At 39.7% G+C, this 24,312-nt stretch overlaps 1 protein-coding gene across 6 annotated transcripts in view; it reads right to left on the bottom strand.

Annotated features, from left to right (window-relative positions):
* Positions 1-2,151: 2,151 nt before the first annotated feature.
* Positions 2,152-24,312, bottom strand: part of LOC137952952 (homeobox protein HOX1A) — a 54,221-nt gene continuing 32,060 nt past the window's right edge. For 3 of the 6 annotated variants that reach the window (XM_068800084.1, XM_068800085.1, XM_068800083.1), the window contains exons 8-12: positions 19,139-19,228; positions 18,876-19,061; positions 3,234-3,323; positions 2,650-3,148; positions 2,152-2,530 (exon numbers count right to left, since the gene is read on the bottom strand). In XM_068800084.1, the coding sequence (XP_068656185.1) occupies positions 2,693-3,148; positions 3,234-3,323; positions 18,876-19,061; positions 19,139-19,228 (822 nt within the window). In that variant the 3' untranslated portion in view covers positions 2,152-2,530; positions 2,650-2,692. Of the gene's footprint in view, positions 2,531-2,649; positions 3,149-3,233; positions 3,324-18,875; positions 19,062-19,138; positions 19,229-24,312 lie in introns of those variants that run through there. The other 3 variants (XM_068800086.1, XM_068800087.1, XM_068800089.1) reach the window with 3 other exon arrangements.

The raw sequence follows: 24,312 nt of genomic DNA, 5'->3' as shown, positions 1-24,312 counted from the left end.
ATTTACCTAAAATAGGAAGAATAATGGGATGTTACCCTACCCCTCTTGTATTCTTCTACAAAAGAGAGTTGTCTTTCACTAGTAACAGGAGCCAAAGAAGAGATAAGACTTCTCTTTTTTTCTATCATGTGTCGGAGAAGCAATGCTACCGCTAACTAGGCCGTCTTTATGTTGGCCCAAGTGGCTTCTCAAGAAGAGTGAATTGAAGATTACAAGTTAAAAATTTACTTAAGGTGTGGAAATAAAAATTATGCAGACATGCAGATGTTGATTGATCATTCCAATACCAGTTCATCTAATGTACTTCTAAAGCATGAGAATGAATGATCCTAAGTGCTTCTAACATGTTTGGAAATGTGTATATGGTAGATTTAAAACATGTTTAGATGCATGTTATGTCTTAAAGCTCCAAGTTTGTATTGTACCTCAAGTTGGAAAGAGTTAAACAACTTTTTTTTACAAATATTGAGTTTTGACATTTCTTAGTAGGTCCTAAAACTCTAGTCTTCAATGTCTGACGGTGCTTCTTCAAGATTTCTTGATTTTTCATTATGTTTAAGGTATTTGGGAAGCTTAATTCGTTTTGATGCTTTAAATCTTAAAATGAATGTCTTTTGAAGAAAACGTATATGAAATACTAAATTTACAAATGTAAGCTCTATTAAGTTTTATTATCATCAAAATCAAGAAGAAAGTCAGTATACCTTCTAAATAATGGAAAAAGGAAAGAAAATTCCCTTCACTTTTCCATCATATGGAAACGAGGTGCACCAATATTACCCTTAGAATTTATTCCCTACCATTTACAGGAGGGAACCCTTCTAATTGTTCTATCATATATTATGAAAAAAATAATTAAAATACTGGTTAGGCTTATTCTTGCATGCCTTCTAATAAATAAAAATGTGCTCATTTTTAAGAGTACAATTTATTGTAGTGTACAATAGTGTGAACATAGAAATAATATCATAAAAAAGAAAACTTTGACCGAATGATCAAAGTCAAACACTCAATGGTCAAAGCAAATAGGTTTCATCAAATAATCAATCAATTGTCAAAATTAGAGTTTCATTCAAACAATCTGGATCAATTGTTGACATTAAATCTTAATCAATGATCAAGATGAAGTCGATTGTATAAAGCGACCATCAAAATTGAATTAGGAGAGAATAACAGGTAAGCATTACTTAAGCAAATGAGGTCGCACATAGTTGGCATATAGCATTTCAAGAGAGAGACACATCAATGGCACTTGCTCTATAAGAAAGCTCCACCTAAAGAAAAGAAATTGCACTAGTTTAAAATGGATAATGTGAGGTGTCATGCTCTCATGGGAAAAAGGGAAAAAAGTCTTGCCAAGTGTGATTCTACCCTTACATATCTAGTTGGTCAAGTGGAGGGAGAAAATAGGGGAGAGAAGAAATGAGGTGTTTGAAACATCCCTAAGAACTTTTTTTTTTGAGGAGAGATTTTCAAATGGAAAAGTGTTGGAGAAATATAAGAGATCCAAATCTCAGACTCTGCCTAAAATCCTCATAGAACCTACAACAAGTAGAAATCCTATTGTACTTTGTCATATCTCCTAAAGTAGAAACCCTTTTGCAACTCTATCAAAATCCTTTTAAAGTTGTCATGGAGCTTGCACCTAAGCAAACACTTTTTTGGAATTCTATCATCCCTAACGTCTTAAAATTCAAGTTAGCCTGAAACTCAGACCAAATTCTCTACAATAAAGGTAGTAACAAATAATTATCTTTGTCACTACTTTATGACCATCATTGGATCTATCAGACGCAATTGATACAATGAATTTTGGTTTTGGTTTAGAAAGAATTGATTATTCAAGAACATAGTTGACTGGCAATTGGTTTGATCGATTCATAACAGAGCATTTTATGAAAGAGTAATTGTCAAATAGGGTCCTCTAGATGTCATAAATTTAAATAGCCATCTACAATAATGAAAACTAAAAACAAAATTAAGAAGAGAAACCGCCATTTTTTGTTACTTCACCCCTTTTAAACAAGTCCTGTTGGAAAACCAGTCTGGTTCCACAGTCATCACACTGCATTATATAGATCTAAAACAGTTCACAGAAAATGAAAAAATAAAAATAAAACAAAGACAATAAATTTAGAACAATGCAGCGAATTGCAGTATCTGCAAGTGGGGTGATTATAATTTTTTTAAAATCCTTTCCGAGGCTTTCAAAATTATTCACCAAAAATGGCAACATAATTCGTTCTTGTCAACGCAACAGAAGGTTGTAGTTTGTAAAATATATCTAGACGGCCTCTTTTTTCTGACATATCTATTGAAGCCTCCCCCCACTAGCCTGCTGTTTCTTTTATGGCACGGCATGATCTGCCAAATTGTAGCAAAATTTACCAGCACTGCTGGTATTTTACACTTGCAGAGGTTTAGAACCTGGACTCAATGGTGGAGTGTCTCCACCACGCCTTGCTTCAAGGTTTAATAAATTTCCGCAGCCTGTCAGTCTAGGCATTTTGCTACCACACAGGACTGCAAGCTGCAAGCACAACATGAATATCAAGATCAAACACCAGCAGCAGAGGGTACAATAACATTTATTGACCATAATAAAGTACACAATAAGAATATTCTTAATTATTTTTGTCATGACTTTACCAATATATAGCTGCTATTTGTAAATAGGTTGCAAATGAGTCGGTCAAGACACTGATTTTCTACTTCTAGTCTGTCTACGCAGCTGTGTTGAGCCTGCACTATCATTTTTCCCATTCTCCTGAGGTAGCTGAACATTTCTGTCAGTTTCTGTATCCTTCAATGGATTAGCAACAGCAGCCTCCTGGTCACTGGATTTACCCTTTCTTTTTCTCAATGCATGTCTTGTCACACTCCCTCTGTTGATACATCCAGATTCATTTCTCCCACCCTCCACAGGCAAGCAGCTTTCAAGCAAATCTATTGCATTATCACCTTTAGCTGATTCCTTCTCACCATCTTGCTTGCAAGTGGGCGTCTCACTAGCCATTTCTCCTAAGTCGTTCTTTCTATTGGCTTCATACGGTGTAATCTCCCCTGGACCAGAACTTTCTGTTCCAGTTGCCTCATTTGTTGAATGCCGCCTCAAGCCTCTACGAGCATGTTCAAACCATTTACTAACCTGAATTTAACAAAAGACACAAACAAATGATTAGTCACAAATTGCCCTTCAATTTCATAAGGGGTCAAATCATAGAGTGGCCCACCTGCGGAACTGTGATTCCGAGTTCTTCTGACAGTTGTTCCTTTGTCTCCCTGGACGGATACATATTTTCCTTCAAGGATTGGCAGAGTTTCTGCACAGAGATCAGTCCCGTGAAAATAAAAGCACATTTTTATAGTAATTTTTGAATTCAAAAAGAACAAGCACATTCTAATTTGTTGGTGGGTAGAAAAGTCTCTCAGTTTATGGTTGTAGACGTGTTCCACGTATAAACTTAGTTGTTTGGATGTGAGAGTTACGATATTTCGGAAAATAGTCCCACATTGGCATGGGCTTGAAATGATCTTATTAGTTGAGAAGAGGTCTCCAAACTTTGGCTACTCATTTTAGGAGAAACCTGTCCAAATTTAATATGATATCTAACCCACCTCGTGTTTATGTTGTATGTGACCTCTGATTGTATGCTTGCTCACCATGTCATGAGCCAGGTTGCCAGTTTATGCAAATTTGATGGGCTAAAAAATCCACCTATCTTAGTTATAGACATGCCCCATGTGAGAAGTAACTTGGGAACTGTGCACGAATTCCCTAGACTTCTTAAAAAGGTGTTTTGATTTAAAATTACAAAAATGCCCCTATACACTTAATAAACCTTAATCTCCTTATATCTCCCAAACTACAAATCCTATGTACATGAAAATTTAACCACTGATATAATTTAACATGTAGAACAAGATTAAATAAATAAAATTAACCATTGAAGTGGTAAAAAGACCAAAATACCCCCTGGAGGGTAAATGACCAAACTACCCCTGGTTGTATTTTCTAACACTCCCCCTCAAGCTGGAGCATATATATCCAGGAGTCCCAACTTGTTGCAGAATTATATAAATTCTCGTTTGCCCCGCTCCCAACTGATCTCTAGACCAAACAAACGGAGTCACTACCGCCTTTTTCATCACCGCATTTCGAACGAAGTGGCAATCCACTTCTATATGTTTAGTTCTCTCATGGAAAACTAGGTTACTTGCAATAAAAATCGTAGCCTGATTATCATAAAACATGCTCACCAGCTCATCTTGGTTGAAACCCAACTCTCGTGAGATTAACCTAACCCACATCAACTTGCTCACTATGTGAGCCATCGCCTTTTATTCAACTTCTGCACAAGACCGTAGGAAGGCACAATATCCAAAGGTTGATATTTTGTCCAGTTTGGACCCTGCATAGTCTGCATCAGAGAAAACCTCTATCTTCCATATGATTGTTAGGTCTAAAGAAAAGAACTTTTCCTGGTGCTCCTTTCAAATACCTCAAAACTGTGTAAATTCTAAGTGTACTTACTGAGGACATTCCATAAACTGGCTCACTACACTTACTGCAAAAGATATGGCAGGTCTAGTCACTGTTGCATAAATTAACTTTCTCACTAACTTCTGATACTGTGTTAAGTCATTTAATTCATCACTCTGCTCATCATGGAGATCATGTCCCACTTCCATTGGAGTATTAGCTGGCTTGACTCCCAACAAACCATACTCTTGAAGTATATTTGTGACATACTTATGTTGTGTCATCACAACGCCTTCTTTATTGTTCGCTACTTCAATGCCCAGAAAGTATTTCAACGATCCCAAGTCTTTAGTATGAAAATGTGCAAACAAATGAGATTTGGTATTCTCTATACTAGATAATATAATGTCATCTACTTAACCCAAAAGCACCACAATTCCGAAGGACCTCTTCATCACAAACAAGGAGTGCTCACAATGATTCCTAGAGAGAATCCAATAATTACCACAACATGGCTGAAATTTTCAAATCAAGCACGTGGATTCTGCTTCAGCCCATAAATCGCCTTCTTAAGTTTGCATACTTTATGTGTCTCCCCCCTGAGCAACATATCATGAATGTTGCTCCATATATACCTCTTCTTCTATATTACCATACAAGAAGCCATTTTTAATGTCCAGTTGACGTAGGGACCACCCCTGATTCACTACAACTGAGAGCAAAATACAAACAGACGACAAACAAACAACATGCAAAAAGGTTTCAAACACATCAATACCAAAGGTTTGAGTATACCTCTTCGCAACCAACCGAGCTTTATACCGCTAAATAGAACCGTCTGTGTTATACTTGATAGTATAAACCCAGTGGCAACCAACATCTTTGGCCCCATATGGTAGATCACACAATTGCCAAGTGCACATATCTATCAAAGTATCCAATTCAACATCCATAACTTGCTTCCAATGAGGAGACGAGAAGGCCTCCTACACTGAAGAAGGGATAGTGCAGGTAGAAATGGACAGAACAAAAAATTTGTAGGAGTCAAATAAGGAACAAAAAGACACATACTGAGATAACAAATATCACGTACATTTACCTTTCCTAACACCCTTCCTGAGTGCAATAGGAAGAAGTAGATCATTACCTCTAGGATCTTGAGACGAAGTAGAGTCATGGTCCGGTAAGAGTGTCGGTAGTGATACTTCTTTCCGGTGTTTATATACCTGTAATGGTTTCTCGACAGTGACAGTCATCAACTGGTATAGGGATAACTGATGCTTGTTCAAGTGAAACAACAGGATCAAAAGGTACAGACACAGATGAAAAGAACTGTATATCCACAAAGAAAGTAATATCAGCAGATACAAATGTTCTTCTAGTGGACGGGAAAAAACCTTTGTACCCCTTCTGCATGCAAGAATACCCCAAAAATACACACTTGACTGCTCAAGGAGACAACTTATCCCTAGAAGACCCAAATACATGAGCAAAGCAGACACATCCAATCACACGGGGAGAAATAGCAAATAATGGCACGGACAACAAAAGAATATGCATAGGAATTTTTCCTTCTAACACAGACGAATGCATTCTATTAACCAAGAAACAGGTTGTAAGAACAACATCACCCCAATAAGGCTTAGGCACATGCATACAACATTGTCCTAGCTACCTCCAGTAAATGGCGATTCTTCCGTTCAGCTACGCCATTTTGTTGAATATCTGATGAATAATTCCTTGTTCTTGACAAAAGACTTGAAATTTATGACTCGTGAACTTGAAGCCATTATCAGTATGCAAGATATGAAATGAAGCAGCAAACTAATTTTTTATTTCATTGAAGAAAAGTTTTAATACATTCAAAGCCACAGATTTTCCCTTAAGAAGGTAAATCCAAGTACACCTACTAAAATCATCGATAAAGGAAATAAAATACCTATGACCAATTTGACTAGTCGCAGGACAAGGACGCTTGCCTAGTTGACACGACTCGCACTAAAAAGAACTAGACAGAAAGTCTAGAAAAACTTGAGTCAGTTTTGCTGCAAACGGATGACCTAACCGTAAGTGCCATTGTAAAGGAGAATATGTGGTATGTAACGCCTGAATACTATCCTGCCGATGGTTCTCCAAGTAGTATAGCCCATCTCAATCACAGGCGGAACCAATCGTCTTCCTCGTCGCGAAATCCTTAAAAACACAATCAGTAGGATAAAATGTGAGGGAACAACTCATTGACTTGGCTAACTGACTAATCGACAACACATTTAGAGGAAACTAGGGAACAAAAAGCGCCGACTGAGGAGACAAAAAGGAAGCAAAAGTAATATTACCTACTCCTTGAACAGGAGAGGTAGAACCATCTACAAGATTAACATGTTTGACACACAGAATCTCTTTTAAATCATAAAACAATGACAACATACCTAACATGTGTCTGGAGGCTCCTGAGTCAAGAACCCAGGATGGTAACGAGTGAACATGATAAACTGCCATACCTGAGTCAACACTGGTAGAACTAGGAACTGGGATGGAAGTATGAGCTACAGATGTGAGGTCGAAGCAACCGAGATCTGGGCCATGCACTAAGCAATCTATTGTTGTTGTTGTTGTATCAATTGTTGCATCTCATGTAGAGCACCTGGTGTAACCGACATAGGAGAATCTTAACTCCCACTTCCACTATCAGGAGTTGTAGAATTAGCCCATGCAGGCTTCCCACGCTTAACCCAACATCTATTATAATAATTATTATTTCTGCGACAATGAATACACTTCCTTTCTAACTTACCATCACCACGTCCTCTACCTCTGCTTGGGCCCTCTCTACCTTGGCCTCTATCTCTACCTCTAGAAAAAACTGTAAGGGTTGATGTAGCGTTAGAAGCATTAAGAGCAATGGCTTCTATTATCTTACATCTTTTACCTGTTCTAGGTACAATAGTCTTTTCAGCCCTCATAATCCGATTAAAAGTGGTAGAGAGAGTAGAGATTTCATCTGAAGCTAACACCTGGGCTTTAATAACATCAAATTCAACATCCAAACCACCCAAAATTTTGACAACAAGTAGCTGATTTTGTTGTTTTCTCAACTCATTTTCTTCATTAGTAAATGGATAATATACATTGATCTCCTGCCATAAGCCAAGGAACGCACTATAATATTCTGTAACAATTCGATTTCCTCTTTTTAACCCAAAAAAATCTCGAGAGAGATTACTCTCTTGTGCATATAAAGATTTTAGAGATAGCCACATAGCCTTTGTTGTCTCACAGTTCATCACATTATTTCTAAGAGTAGAATCAATACTATTGACAATCCAGGTCATAACCTAACTATCATCTGCCTCCTGATCATCATCATCTGGAAGCACTGGAGGATCATCTCGGATAAACTTCAACTTCTTTCTACCCTAAAGATACATTTTGACAAACTTCGCCCAATTAAGATAATTAGGCTCTAACAATTTTTCCAACATAATCATGATGATATCCTTTCCATCAAACCCAAATTTTACTTAAGTTGGGGGTATAAACTTCTCCTGTTTCAGCCATAATACTGATATTTGATCACAAAATAACCAATTTAAGCTTTCAGGCAATTTCCAGATTTATCACCAAGGGGGTCCCCACTCACAAAATTAGGGTTAGGGCACAAAAACAAAATATACGCACTTCAACAATCTAATAATTAGTAAATCACAACTATTTTAACCAATATCATGCAAAAGTGGTAGAAATTAGGGCTGACATCATCAATTGGATGATAACAAGTGACGCAAATCTCAAAAAACCCAATTAGGGCAATCATAATATATAAATCGATGCCACCTACACCAGGAAAGAAATTGATTCTGCAGACAGCACGATCGAGGAAAAAAAAGCTGAATATCAATCGAAGAATCAAGGGTAATTGCAGTAATGGCATCTACGAGTATCGTGAAACTCAACGCGTCATCCTCTCAATGGATCGGACAACAATCCTTCAATCGTAACTGTTAAATTGGGTCCAAGGCCCTATCCCAAAATTACTGGTCACCTTAGGAAGCCTCTTTCCCAACTAATAAACTCAAGATCTTTGTACTCACTAATTCATGTGGGACTATTCCTTAACACTCCCCCTCACGTGTAGACCCTCTTTTTTGTGGCTCTACAAGTGGATAATTTAGGAGTAGGCAGTTTAGGTGTAGGCCCTCTTTTGTGGCTCTACAAGTGGATAGTTTTAAGTGTAGGCCTCTTTTGTGGCTCTACAAGTAGATAGTTTAGGTGCAGGCCCAAATATGAGTACCTACTCTAATACCATGTTAAATTGGGTCCAAAGCCCTATCCCAAAATGACTAGTCACCTTAGAAAGCCTCTTTCCCAACTAATAAATTCAAGATCTTTGTACTCACTAATCCATGTGGGACTCGGTTTCCCATCGAGTTGATGTTCGATCTGTGTTGGAGCTTACACCGATGTGCTCGTCCAGACCGCGAAATCTATAGCTTCTCCTGGACGTGGCATCCTTGCACTCAAGGGGAGTCTTCTGCTGGTATGATGATGTTCTGCCAAGTCAACTCGTCTCAACTCGGATATGAGAGGAAGAAAGAAGACAGTAGTGTAATATTTTGCAGCAAGAGAAAAACGACCAATTAATTCGGCAGCAGATGTGCTTGCCAAGGAGGGAGCTTTCCTGCAATCTCTCGTTGTAAAGGATTTGTACCCTCCGCTTTTGTAGTTTTCTCTTCCTTCTTTTTAATAATAATACATCTTCATAAAAATAAAAATAAAAGAGAATAATGACCAATAAAATAAAAAAACTAATTTTCAATAACTAAGAAAAATGAACCATTAATATGAGAGATAAAAAAATAAAAAATAGGTTTCTAGAATCCTAAAAACCATAGATGTGATTCCTACAAATCAATGCTCTGATAACATCTTGATTTCAGGACTCCATGGATTCAGCACATAGAGAAAAAAAAAAAAGACACCCATTGGGTGAAAAAAGGAGGAAGAAGAGGTTATGGACTTGTGTCCTAACCCTTCCCTTGAAGCTCAATTTATAGATTAATGAAACTATAATATTATAATTATGCTCCTAGAACATAAACTAATTACATCAATGTCATCTCAATGAGATGACTCTTTATTTACCATCTTGCCATCATTGTATGGGCATGTGGGCCTTCTCCTTGGTTTGTGGGCCTTGGGCTCATCTTCCACATCTCTTGGATGTGTGGGCCTTCATTGGTCATATGGGTTTGAGCCCATCTTCTAACACACTTGGATGTGTGGGCCTTCCTTGGTCGTGTGGGTTTGGGCCCATCTTCCAACAAAAATGTAGAGAATCTTTCAATGATTCATAAAGACCAGTAACCCTAAGGTCAGGGCAGAGAAAAGAAAAAAAACTTAATGAACTAGCATCAAAACCCTATAGGTTATCTCCTGCCAGCAAGTCGTCCTCTTCAAAAATGGCTAGAATCTACAATAGAATGCTCCTAGCAACGATCTACTACTCTGATATCATGTAAAAATCCAGATTTGGGTAAAGGAAGAGGAAAAGGAGAAAGGAGAAAAAGAAATTTCTGAAGAACCTGAAAGGCTTCGTTGGGAACTGTGCACGAATTCCCAAACTTCTTAAATAGATGTTTTAAGTTACAAATTAAAAAAATGCCCCTATACACTTAATAAACCTCCCTAACTACACATCCTATGTACAACTGATATAATTTCACATACAGAACAATATTACATAAAAGAAAATTAACCACTGAAGTGGTGAAATTACCAAAATACCCCTGGATGTATTTTCTAACACTCTTGTTCTCTGCTTTCATTCTCTCAAATCCTAATCTACTTCTATCATAAACAGCTCTTCCTCCACATAAACTTCTCATTAAAACTTCAGCATTCTTAAAACTTTCATGGTATTAGAGTAGTGAATAAAATTCTGGGGGCTGCTGCCGTGTTTCCAAAGTGGTAGAGAGCTGTTCATGGTCACGCATTTTCCACTAAACCAGCAGGTTTCGATCTTTTTGCTTGTCGCTGCTGAGGGAGCTTTAAAGGACTCATTTTCTCCTCTTTCCTTTCCATTTTTGTGATGTGTTAAGATTCCAAACAAGGCCATTGATACCTGGGCTCAAACTCCATGTGTTTTGACGTGAGTTTTAGTTGAAACTCAAAAGAAAAGCTCGCTTACCAGAGTGCACATATGCTGGTGAGCCCCCATCAAAATCTTATGATCATGTAGGCTGCTCAGAATTGTTATTGTTGGTGCTGGGTCTATGAGAAAATCTGCCTTGACATCGATCTGGGAGGAGTTCCGTACTTGCTTGGCTGCTTTGTGTAAAAACAGCGACTTATTGTGTTAGTTTTAAAGAGACTGAGCAATTTCCTGGAGTACCACATTTGTCCTTGTTTGAGTAGTCAAAGCCTTGAGGAGTAAGTGGAGCATCACTTGATTTTGGTCTTCTTCTCTTAAGGTTATCATAGAAGAAGGTCTGGAGGCAGTGAGATTGTTTTCCCAGTAGCGGAGTCGGACAGGTCTCATGAAAAAGATCATTATGGTCCAATCACTATGGTTAAGTAGAATGCAAAGAATTTCTATGTGATCTCATGCTGTGGAAATCTATGTTAGGGCAAGAAAGAAAGAAAATTTTCTTTCTGATAGACCACCATCTAGTTAGACAGCTGCTTGGAAATCCGACAACTTTTGTCATGTCTTGGCTCATCAACAGCATGGAGCCTAATATACAAAGTCAAGTCATTACTATAAGAATGCACATGACATATGGCAAGGTCTCAAGAAGCTTATGTCTCAATAACAAAATATATCATGATTGTATGATCTTTACACCTGCTATTTCACTATTTTTTTTTTATGAAATGTGATTTTATTAAGAGAACAAAAAAGAGGAGCTAACTCCTAACAACAAGAGATTGCAAGGAGGTTCCTTACTTGGCTAAAGCATCAGCCACAGAATTAGCTGATCACGGAATGAGAGACCAAAAACAGTCAAAAAGATTGACAATATTCAAAATTTCAAAAAAGGCGTCCCAATGGTCCCACGGAGGCGCAGAGGCATTCTCACACCAACCAATCACCACCTTGGAGTCTCCCTCAATCAGGATAGGCCCGGAGCAATGATCGTGAAAAACATGAAACCCATTAAGAAGGCTTTGAAGCTCGGCTGTCATGGAGTCCGCAATACTGAGAGGGCCGGAGAAGGAGACGATCTGGATTCCAAGAGAATCACGAATCACACCGCCAAAACCCGCTAAGCTAGGGTTACCGAAAGAAGATCCGTCAAAATTCAACTTAAGGACACCAGCAAGCGGCGGGTTCCACTCACAAATAACTAGGGGCTTCAAAGAAGTGTGGAGTTGGGCAAGACACTTCCAATTATTTCTGATGGAAGATCTCGAGAAGGGGGGCAAAGGCTTTTCGAGAGTGAAGCCAAGTAGCAATATTGCCTGAGATGGTTCCAATGACTCTATCTTTGAGTGCTGAACTTGGCATTGAATCTCCTTTGATTGCGCTCTAGCCAAAGACCCCGGGGGATAAATGCGGAGAGGGCAGAGATCAATTTTCCAAGACCAGGAACAGGGGTCCCTACAAGCATTCAGTAGGCAGCGGCCAAGTATTCTAGGAAGCAAAGATGGAGCCCAATTCTGCGAATAATTGACATCCAAATCTCCCAAGAGAAAGGACACAAGAGAAGCAGGTGGCTAACAGTTTCTTCATTTGCATGGCAGAAAGGGCTAATGGGGTCAACCCCGAGCTGGCCATGAATTCTGAGATTATCAACTGAGAGAATCTTGTTGCGACATGCACTCCACATGAAAAATTTTACTTTAGGGGGGGCACTGAGATGCCATGTGAACTCCACTGCATGCTTGGGACCACGAATAATCCCGCCTCGAATAACAAGGTAAGCGGACGAGACTGAGAAGGACTCACTTTTATCTGGCCACCAGATTAATTTATCTGATTTATTAGCTTGAATTCTGGTTGGTTGTAAAGCGTCCAAAAGGCGATTCGCTTCAAGACCTTCAAGCTCTGATAGACCACGACAAGATTGAATGTTCCATCCCCCATTATCGGCGACTTCAACAATGGTAATATTCCTTAATCTTGAAATTCTGAAAAGGCTAGGGAAGGTGTTATGAAGAGGCATATCACCCAATCACCAGTCTTCTTAGAATCTGATACGATGGCCATCACCCACAGAGAATCGGACTGCCGATGAGAAAATTGGAGTAAGGAGATAGAGAGATCTCCATATAGAAGATAATTGCCTTTTGTTTCCCCCTTCGGTCTACCAATTCAAAGAAATGTCAAGCTTTGATAGCACCATATTTTTCCAGAGGTTTAGAGCAGATGAATTGAGTCTCCAAATCCATTTAAGGAGCAAGGCACGGTTCATGTCTTTGGAAAGCCGGATTCCGAGACCTCCAAGGCTCTTTGAGAGGCAGACTTCCTCCCAACTGACCAAATGGTACTTGAAATCAAGGTTGCTTCCTCTCCAAAGAAAACGCTTCTTCATCTTATCCAGTTGCTGACAAACAGAAGTTGGGCAAGGTAGGAAGGATAAATAATGGTTTGGAATGCCAGCAATACATGATTTTAAAATAGTCAACCTTCCAGCCTTGCTAAATAACCGACCCCTCCATGAAGCAAACAGCAATTCTATCTTCTCAATAACTGGAGCCCAGAGGTCTTTGCAAATACGGCCGTGAACAGAGGAAGACCAAGGTAAGTACAAGGGGTGGATGACATTGAGCAACCAAGTTCTTCCACCATTTCTGAGGGGGAGTTTGGGTTGATATTGAACCCAATCAAGGAATGTTTACCCCAATTTACTTTTTGACCTGAGCAGATTTCGAAAAGTCCCAAAATTGCCTTTACTTTTTTTATGTTGGCCATTGTTCCTGCTTCGAAGATCAAAGTGTCATCCGCATATTGGAGGATAGAAATATTGAAGGTCGAGGAGCTGCTGGTTGGATGAAGCCATCCACATTCTTTGGCCAAAAATAGCATAGCAGAGAGGAATTCCGCCACAATGTTGAAGAGGAGAGGAGAGAGAGAATCTTCCTGTCTCAATCACCTCAAGCCATTAAAGCATCCGCAAGTTGTACCATGCAAGACTAGAGAATACGTTGCGAAGGACAGGCAGCTCCTAATCCAATATCTCCAATGATCTCTGAAGCCCATGCGGGTCATGATGTCATCCAAAAGGACCCAATTTACCCGATCGAAAGCCTTTTCTAAATTCAGCTTAAGTGTAAACGTTGGATCCTTCAAACGGGAAAAATGGTCAAACAACTCATGCGCCGCCATAGTGGAGTCCAAAATGTTTCTAACCTTCAAGAAAGCACTCTGACCATGATTTATAACAAGAGAGAGTACCGTTTTGAGCCTGTTTGCAAAGAGTCTAGCAATAATCTTGTAAGTGCTCAAGATCAGACTGATAGGACAAAAGTCACCAGGGGTCTCAACATTTCTCTTCTTGGGGATCAGGGAGATAAAAGAGGCCCCCGTGCTGCGAAAGGTGATACCAGTCTTGAAAAAACCCTCAACCATCTTATAAATATCTCCCTTGATAATCGGCCAAGCACAGTGGTAGAATTCACCGTTGAATCCATCTGAGCCCGGTGCCTAGTCACAAGCCATGCCCGAGACTGCCTTTTCAATTTCCTTCTGGGAGAAAAGAGCTTCGAGAATAGATGAAGCAAAGTGAGGGAGATGCCCAAAATGAAGCTGCTAGACTTTGGGTCGATTAATATAATCATAGTGTATAAATATATGAAAAAATTGAGCAGCTCATTCGTAATTTGGATCCTATCTAACGTTACCTCATTATTGATGCATAAAGAGGTAATTCGGTTGGATCTCTTCCTCATCGATGCAAGGGAGTGGAAAAATTTTGTATTCGCATCTCCATCAGTTAGCCATTTAAAACGGGCTCTTTACTTCCAGCTAATTCTTTCCTCAATTAGAAGAGTTTGCAACTCCGTTTGAAGCGAAAGGTGAGTGAAAAATTCAGATTGAGTTAGATACCTTTGCTCTTCCGAAGAATCCAGCTCGGCGATGCGGTCGAGGAGAGAGCAATTTTTTTCTCTAGCAATTTGACAATGCCAAAAGGACCATTCCTTAAGATTCTTTTTGAGTTTGAGCTTTATCGGAAGAGACCACTCTAGTCTACCCCAAGCCAGTAAATTAGACCACCAGTTTTTCCTGCTATTTCACTATTTAGAGGGGTGACAGAGATGTCACAGAGTATGTTGGTGAACTTGAGAGAGTTTGGCAAGAAATTGTTAATAATCACCATTTGACTTCATATGAGACAGTCATGGAGGTTCAAAGGGAAGACTTGAAGGTTACTAGATTTTTTTCATGGCCTAGGATTTGAATATAAAGTAATCCAGGCTCAAATCTTAGCAAGCAAAGAAAAAATAATATTTGAAGATGCGGTTCTCAAGTGGTTAGAGCTGAACCAGCCATCCTCTCTACTAAATTCAAAGGTGAGACTTCTGCCTTTCCCACCAATTCTACCACTTGTTATGTGCCAAAATTTTATGGCAAGAATCTTGAACAAGGAGGCCAAAGAAGAGGTCAAGGACGGAAGCCATGTTTTCACTGTGGCCAAAATAATCATGTCTTGGAGAAGTTGGGATAAGTTTGGAAAACCACCTAGAGCTCACAATGTTGAAAAAGAGAAGGGTGGCAACCAACCCACAGTGGACCAGAGATGATGATGATGAGCAAAGATGATCTAAACAGACTCATGCAACAATGTATAGCAGCAACTACACCTCAGACCCAACAAGGACAGCCAAGCACCTCATCAGTCAGTGCTTCATTGGTGACACCAAGCATTCTATTTGACCCCTTCTACCTCTTGGGTTATTGACTCAGGAGCCTCAACTCATATATCAGGTAATTCTACTCTTTTTCAATCCCTGGACAAATAAAAAATATTTGGACATGTCACTTTAACTGATGGTTCCCCTTCTAAGATTCTTGGAGAAGGAAATATTCAAGCCTCTGCTTTTGTACCACTTCATCCTGCTTTATATGTTCCCAAGTTTCCAATTAATTTACTTTCGGTTAGTCAACTCACAAAAACCCTAAATTTTTCAGTAAATTTTTTTTCCTTGCATTTGTGTTTTTCAAGACCTCTGAACAAGGAGGATGATTGGTGAAGGGCCTGAAAGAGGAGGGTAGAATTACATAACTGATCAACCAAATACAGTCCCAAGGCAGTCACATCAATAACTACAGCAACGGATTGGCATGTGAGGCCGGAACACCCTTCCTTTTTTGAAATCTAGTTCTCCTCTTTTATTATGAGTCGTGAGCTGGGCAAAAATCATAGTAGTTTTCCTCGAAAGAAGTGTTTTAATAGTTCAGGTTTGGTCAATTAGTTCATTCTGATGTGTGGGATCATGTAAGGTTTCAATGAGTTTGGGTATTAGTACTTTATTACTTTTATTGATGATTTAAGTAGAGTTACTTGAATGTTTTTGTTAAAAGATCGATCAAAAGTCTTATATGTATTTCAAAACCTCCATCCAGAAATAAAGAGTCAATTTGGTGTGTCTACTCAAACTTTGCATACGAATAGCGCTCTTGAATATATGGTTGGCTTGTTTACTCAATTTTGTACCACCAATCATATAGTCCATCAAAGATCTTGTGTGGACACACCACCACAAAATGGTGCTGCTGAATGGAAAAATCATCATCTTTTGGATACCACTAGAATATTATTATTTCATATGCATGTTCCTAGACATTCCTAGGGTCATGCTATAATAACAATTTGTTTTCTTATAAACAGGATGCTCTCATCCCCTTTGCATGGAAAAACTCCCATCAAGGGTTCTTTATCCCCCTCAGCCACTTCTTCACATTTCCCTCTGTGTATTTAGGTCTACATGTTTTCTTCAAGCTCTTGGGCCTCTCGAAGATAAGTTTACTTCCCAATCTATCTAGTGCATCTTTCTGGGGCACTCTAAAATTCAGAAACGGTACAAGTGTTTCAAGCCATCTACTCAAAAAGTTTGTGTCGGCAGATCTTACCTTTTTGGAATTGACTCCTTATTTTATATCTGAAAATTCTAATACAATGGTGAAGCAGCACCCCCACCAATGCCAATCTCACAAGACAGCTTCACAAAGATTGATCCTCCACAGCAAAGAGATCTGCCTTCCCCCTCAGCCGATCCTCCATCTAGACAGAGGTCAGTCACATTTGCCTCTTCCCTCATCTGATCTTGATCTGGCCATAGCTTTGACAAAAGGAGTGTGATCATGTACTGAACATCACGTGTCTAAATTTGTTTCTTTTGAACATCTATCTCCTACATTTTGAGCCTTTGCCTTGTCTTTTACCTCTATTAGTATCCTCAAGTCACAACACAAGCAATGGAAGTTCCTCAATAAAAGGCTGCTATGCATGAGGAGATGGATGCTCTTCTCTCAAGAGACATGGGTCTTGGTGGACCCTCCTGGGGCTGTCATGGTTGGGTGTAGATGGGCCCATGCTGTTAAATACAATGCTGATGGATCACTTGAGAGGTACAAGAATGATATATCCAAACTTTTGGGCATACAATTTTGAGACATTTTCCCCGGTTGCTAGATGGAGTTTAGACTGCATTCTATAGTCAATAGCTGTAAATATTGGGTGACCTATCTTCCAATTTGACGTTAAAAATGCATTCTCATATGGGGATTACAAGATGAGATCTACATGGAGCAACCAATAGGTTTTGTTGCACAAGGGGAGACTGGTAAGGTGTGTCGATTAAAAAAGGCCATCTATGGCCTTAAACAAAAGTCCTTAAGCACGGTCTAATAAATTTAGCCAGATCATTATGGCTTTTGGTTTTGTTAGATTAAGTTGAGATCACATGGTGTTTATTCTGCAAAGACAGTGATGAACCATGGTTTTGATTGCGTATGTGGATGAGAATAATTTCTAGTGATGGTTGTAATGGATTTGAAGATGTCAAAACTCATATCTTGCAACACTTTCAAAGCAAGGACTTGGTACCCTTGAAATATGTTCTTGGCATAGAGGTGGCTAGAAGCAAGGAAGGAATCTGTTCTCAACATAAAGTATGTGATGGATTTACTTGCTGAAATTGAGCTATTAGGAGCCAAACCAGCCAAGACTCCTATTCAGGTTCATAGTGACATGTACAATCAATCAAGTCCAACACTAAAAGACAGGACTCAATATAGGCACAGGTGAAGGACCTTACATATGCTACTGTGACACGACCAGATATTACGTTTGTTGTAGGTGTTATAAGTCAATTTATGGAGAGACCTCAGAAAATTCAATGTGTTTTAAGATGCTTACTATGCAGGCTCTCGATCAGACAGAAGGTGTACAAGTGGATATTGTACTTCTCTTGGAAATAATCTGGTTTCTTAGAAACGTAAGAAACAAATAGTGGTGGCTAGATCATGCAAAGGTGGAGTATAGGACCATGGCACAAACAACATGTGAGATGATGTGGGTCAAGTCTATGCTTGCTGAATTTGGCTTTCCTACATTGAAGCCTATGGAGATGGCATGTGACAATCAAGCAGCTATTTACATTGCTAGCAACCCAATCTTCTTTCATAAGAGAATGAAACCTATCAAGGTTAATTGTCATTTTATTAGAGATGCAGTGATGAAAATGCTGATTGTCACTCCACATGTTTGATCTGTGAGTCAACTTGGTGAGTTCTTCACTAAAGCAATTTCAAAAAAGAAATGATAATTTTTGTAACAAACTAGGCCTCGGTAATATATGTGCTCCAGCTTGAGGGAGAGTGTGAAAAGTTAACTTTAGGTGTCTTTGTAGTAAGTTAAATGTTTTACTTAGTTTCTTTGAGGTGTGCATGTGAGGCCATGATTCCCCTAGAGTAGGGGTATTGATGTAATTTTACACTCTTGAGCTCATTAATAAAAGAGGAGAGGATGAGCATGGTGAAGGAATACACTTTACTCAATGAACCCCACTTTCATACTTCCTCTTCCTTCTTCCTCGGTTCTCTCCTTTCTCTCAAACTCTCATCTACTTCATCATAAACAGCTCTTCCTCCACGTAAACTTCTTTCACCCCACATCTTAGGCTAGGGATATTTGTTATGTGTGAGAGAATAGTCCCACAACGGTTTGAGTTTGAAAAAATCTTATACTTATTAAATGGAAAGAAGGCTCCAAACTTCAACCAATCATTTTAGGAGGAACCAACCCTATTTTACCATAGCTGACTCTGTAAAAATAAAAGAATGAGATATCTACTACAAAATTATATTGGACGAATAGAGAAAAAAAAATTAAAACACTGTCTTATCACATAACCGCATGATCAAAGACAAACTAGCAGTGGAACTCACATAATCAGGATAGATTATGCAGGTCCTACTACCAGGCACTTGCTCACCAACCATTTCTGCTGCCATGTCCTTTATTTGTGCTTTCACAGGAGAGGTCTCTTTTGAAGCAGTATCATCTATTTCACTTGCTTCCTTCTCAGTTGAACGGCGCAAGTTTCTTCTAGCATTCTCAAACCATTTACTAACCTGAAAATCAACAAGGGAAAGAAATAACTGAATTGTTCTTCACCAATAAGTAAGATGTGAATGTTGAAGGGGCTCACTTGTTGAACTGTGATTCCTAGTTCCTTTGACAGATTTTCTTTTCTCTCTCTAGAAGGATATATATTTTCCTTCAAGGATAAGTGTAGTCTCTGCATCGATGTCAACTTATTAAGCTAAAAATAACAATGCCGTAAATGAAGTAAAAATATGAGATCGGTATATCATCCATAAGAAAAAACATGAAAAGCCTACAGTCTTCACGGGAACCTTATATAAATTTTCATTAGTTTTATTGGACAAAGCATGAGCTCTATTATTTTTTGGAAAATGAATTAAATAAAGAATAATTTTCCAATATGGCCTCCTGCATGCCATAGTTTCAAGTACAGCCTTCTACATGCCATAGTTCTAAACACAGCCAAATTCCAAATACAGCCTTCTTATCTCTAACAGAACTGTCACAAAAGGATACAAATGTCTTTTAATTATAACACGATATTTTATAATTTTATTTTAAAAATAAAAAATTGATGACAGAACCCACTGAAAAAGGCAGTGAGAGAGGAGAGAGAATCGACCAGGGCCTCTTGCTCCTTTCCAGTGGTGAATGGAGTGGGGGGTTGGGGAGGCATTGCCTTCTTTCCATCCCTTTCTTTTCCGCACTAGGAGAACAGGGAGATCATCTTTTTAAATGTTTTAATGTATTTGATCATACAACTTATTTTTATTAGAAGTCTCTTAGAAGGGAAAATTATTATTTTTCATGACATTTAATGTCTCAACAAACTATCTGAAAAAATCAAAGATTAAGAGAGAATGAGAGAGAAGCTCAAAAAAAGAGCTGTGTTGGGGGTCATGCACAACCCCCAATCTATATAATTAAGTGAATTTGGTATAATTACATAAATGCCCTTCACTTAAGTTAAGTTGTGCATGGCTGCAATTTTTTGTTGTTTGAAGCTCTTCTAATAGGTTGGATACCAGCTGCACCTCTTGTTCGTTAACCTCCTTCTGAATTGAAAATTCCAGGTATTAGACGACATGGTTTCAGCCACGGTAGCAGCTTGACCATTGTTTAATCTCATCAGCGAGTCAACTCTATCACAGAGAGGCCCCTTATCAGTCTGCCAATCAGTTCAAAAATGGAGGTTTGTCCCGTTTCCAGAATATTATCGCACACTTTTCAAAGATTGGGAGGAGAGAGAGAACACCAAAGGGGTAAGAGTTTTTTACATCTTCCACCCGCAGTCCATCCAAGTTTGTTTGCTACCATGGGTCTACAGATAGTGTTTAGGGAGAAATTGAACTTCCATATCCACTTAAGCAGGAGCGTCTTATTTATGTCCTGAGTAAGCCGAATCCTTAAGCCACCATGGGATTTAGATTTACAAACATCATTCCAGCCAACTAGGTGGTATTTAAAGACCCCACCCAAACCAAGCCACATGAATCTCCTTCTTAATGATTCAATTCTTTGACAAACAGCAGTAGGGCAAGCTTAAAGGACAGAAAATAGTTTGGTACACCTACTATACATGAGTTGAGAAGTACGAGCTTACCAGCTTTGGAGAGAAGCCGCCCTCTCCAAATGGCAAGGCATTGTTCCAATTTTTCAGTCAATGGCACCCAGAATTGATGATTCGGGCAGCAATCAAATAGGGGCAATCCAAGGTATGAGGTTGGAAGAGAGGCCACAGTACATCCCAGGTGGGAGGCCAAGCCGCATAGCATGTCTTCCTCAATGTGGTATCCTATCAGAGCAGATTTTTGCCAATTTATTTTCTGCCCAGAAGATGTTTCAAATAGGCCAAGAATAGCTTTAATTTTCAGAGTTTCTAGTGATCCTGCCCTAAAGATGAGTATGTCATCAGCAAATAGAAGGATACGTATACCATATTCCAATTGAGTTGACACAGGCCTAAGCCACCCAATATCCTTTGGAGAGAAGCCGCCCTCTCCAAATGGCAAGGCATTGTTCCAATTTTTCAGTCAATGGCACCCAGAATTGATGATTCGGGCAGCAATCAAATAGGGGCAATCCAAGGTATGAGGTTGGAAGAGAGGCCACAGTACATCCCAGGTGGGAGGCCAAGCCGCATAGCATGTCTTCCTCAATGTGGTATCCTATCAGAGCAGATTTTTGCCAATTTATTTTCTGCCCAGAAGATGTTTCAAATAGGCCAAGAATAGCTTTAATTTTCAGAGTTTCTAGTGATCCTGCCCTAAAGATGAGTATGTCATCAGCAAATAGAAGGATACGTATATCATATTCCAATTGAGTTGACACAGGCCTAAGCCACCCAATATCCTTTGGAGAGAAGCCGCCCTCTCCAAATGGCAAGGCATTGTTCCAATTTTTCAGTCAATGGCACCCAGAATTGATGATTCGGGCAGCAATCAAATAGGGGCAATCCAAGGTATGAGGTTGGAAGAGAGGCCACAGTACATCCCAGGTGGGAGGCCAAGCCGCATAGCATGTCTTCCTCAATGTGGTATCCTATCAGAGCAGATTTTTGCCAATTTATTTTCTGCCCAGAAGATGTTTCAAATAGGCCAAGAATAGCTTTAATTTTCAGAGTTTCTAGTGATCCTGCCCTAAAGATGAGTATGTCATCAGCAAATAGAAGGATACGTATATCATATTCCAATTGAGTTGACACAGGCCTAAGCCACCCAATATCCTTTGCTGAGTAGATATGAGATGATAGATACTCAGCAATGATACTGAATAACGAAGGGGAGAGGGGTCACCTTGTCTGATCCCACGGGAGCTGCCAAAGTACCCACAAACAGTGTCGTTGATAATCAGGGAGTATGAAGCTGAAAATATGCAGCTCTGAATCCAAAAATCTTCATCTTTCCTTGAATCCCATTCTAGGGAGCAAGTCATCAAGAAGTCTCCATTTGACTCGATCAAATGCTTTTTCGAGATCAAGTTTAAGAATAGAGCTTGGTTTCTTGACTGCTTGAAGTGGTCTAAAATTTCATGGGCGGTCATAGCAGAAACGAGAATGGTTCTCCCCTTAATGAAGGCTGATTGTTCGATGGGTATCATCATAGGCAAGGTGACCTTGAATCGATTAGCAAGGAGGCAGGCAATGGCCTTTTAGGGGCTGGATACAAGACTCATAGGTCTAAAGTCTCAAGGGTGCTCTGCCCTTTCTTTCATAGGAATTAGACACTGAAGGAATCCCAAATGCTTCGATTCTTGATGCCAAAATGAAACATGGAATTCACATCCTCACGAATTATTGTCTAGCATCTCTTATAAAATTCCCCATGAAACAGTCAGGACCAGGTGCCATATCATTTGTGATACCCAAGGTAGCAATCTCAATTTCCTTAGCCGAGAAGAGGAGCTCCAATAAGGTGGTGACTGTGGCAGTAATTTTGGATAATCGAAGGCACTGAATAATTGGTCGGTCAAAGCATTCTTCTAAGTATAAACCAGCAAAGCTACTAAGGTGAATGTTGTCCTTCTTTGTCAGTAGCTAGGCGGAGACGACCAGCAATGGTTTCTGCAAGCACCTCAATAGGAGAGGTTTTGAATTGGAATTTCTGGTTATTCCTCTCTTTCCAGAGAGCCCAGTGGATGTGACCCACACAACTTGATATGAGCATCTTTCCAAGCTTCGGAAGACGGGAGTTGGTAGGGAGCAAGAGGAAGATTTTCTTCCAAATAGGAAACACATGATAGCGCCGGCCACCTTCGGTCCACCATCTATTCGACTTATTAGCTTTGGCAGCAACAAGGGCCCTCCAAATCAAGTTTGATGATGAGTTGAATCGCCAAATTCACTTCATGAGGTAGACTGAGTTGGTCTTAGCAATGTCTTTGACATCGAGGGCTGACACACATCAGCTCACCTAACAAGATGATATTTTCTCTCACCATTAGGCCCGCCCCAAACAAATCTCCTTTTGAGATCTTCAAGGCGGTTTCTCACAGAAGCGGGCAAGGAAAAAGGGATAGGTAATAATTGGGTATGCCATGTAGGCATGATTTTATGAGGGTGAGTTTACCAGCTTTCGAGAGGAATTTATCCCGCCAAGTGGCCAAACAACCCAAGTAGTCAGACAGTGCAGTCAGGACATTCTAGTTGATGTTAAACCCGAAGAAGGAGGACTTGGCCCAGCTCATTTTTGCCCAAAGGAGTGTTCAAAAACATTGAGAAGAGCTTTTATGTGGGTAACTCAGTCCATCGTGTTGTCGCCGAAGAGAATGTGCCATCTACATATTGCAAAATAGCAATGTCCTAGTTGGGATCAGCAGAGATGACACTAAGCCATTTAAAGTCTTTGGCACAGCGAACCATGGAGGACAGGTACTTGGCAATGAGAATGAAGAGAAAGGGGAGCAATGGGTCACCCTATCTGATTCCCCACGTATCGCTGAAGTGTCTGCACGATTTCCATTAATCAGGAGGGAGAATGAAGAATTCAAGATGCAACTTCGCATCCAAAAACGCCAACGAGTGCCAAATCCCATTTGGCCGAAGAGGTGATCAAGCAGCTTCTAGTTAACTCAGTCAAAAGCCTTTTCAAAATCGAGATTGATGACGATTCTAAAAAAAGATTGGATCTCTTGAAGGAATCCAATAGCTCACAAGTTGTCATTGCCGAATCCAGGATATTACAACCTTTGATAAAAGCATTTTGACAAGGGTTAATGATTTGTAGTGGATAGTACAGAGGTAGTTGGCAAGAATACGAGTGATAATCTTGTATGAGCTGGTAGTGAGGCTAATGGGCCTGATGTCTTGAGGTTGAACCGAGTTAGTTTTCTTGAGAAACAAAGCAATGAAGGATGCCCCAATGGCTCGATGCGTGATTCCACATTGATGGAAGTTATTGAAGAAGGCATAGACATCATTCCAGATGATCTCCCAGTAGTGCTTTTAGAACTCGCCATTAAAGTCATCTGGCCCCTAGGCCCGGTCGTTTGGCATCTCGAGCGCAACCTGGTCGATTTCGGAGTGGTGAAAGGGCACTCCAGACGATCGGTATCCAAGCTAACAATGCGGCGGAACTAGAGTTGGTGAAGAATAGGTCGGTTCAAAGACTCCTCATTGTAGACATCTGTGAAATATTTAACAAGAACATTAGAAATAGAGAGGTTATTCGTGATCACTTGATCTCCACTACTGAGGGAGGTGATACGGTTAGCTCTCCGTCTAGCCGAGGTGATGGCATGGAAAAAATTGGTATTTCCATCACCATCGATCAGCCAACA

This window comes from Aristolochia californica, unplaced genomic scaffold, assembly GCF_029961685.1.
Source record: "Aristolochia californica isolate CCGP_79_NKW_82.1479 unplaced genomic scaffold, dmAriCali1.0.hap1 SCAF_16, whole genome shotgun sequence".
Classification (NCBI taxonomy): domain Eukaryota; kingdom Viridiplantae; phylum Streptophyta; class Magnoliopsida; order Piperales; family Aristolochiaceae; genus Aristolochia; species Aristolochia californica.
The sequence above is the reverse complement of the archived record's forward strand: the minus strand, read 5'-3'. Positions and strand labels throughout refer to the sequence as shown.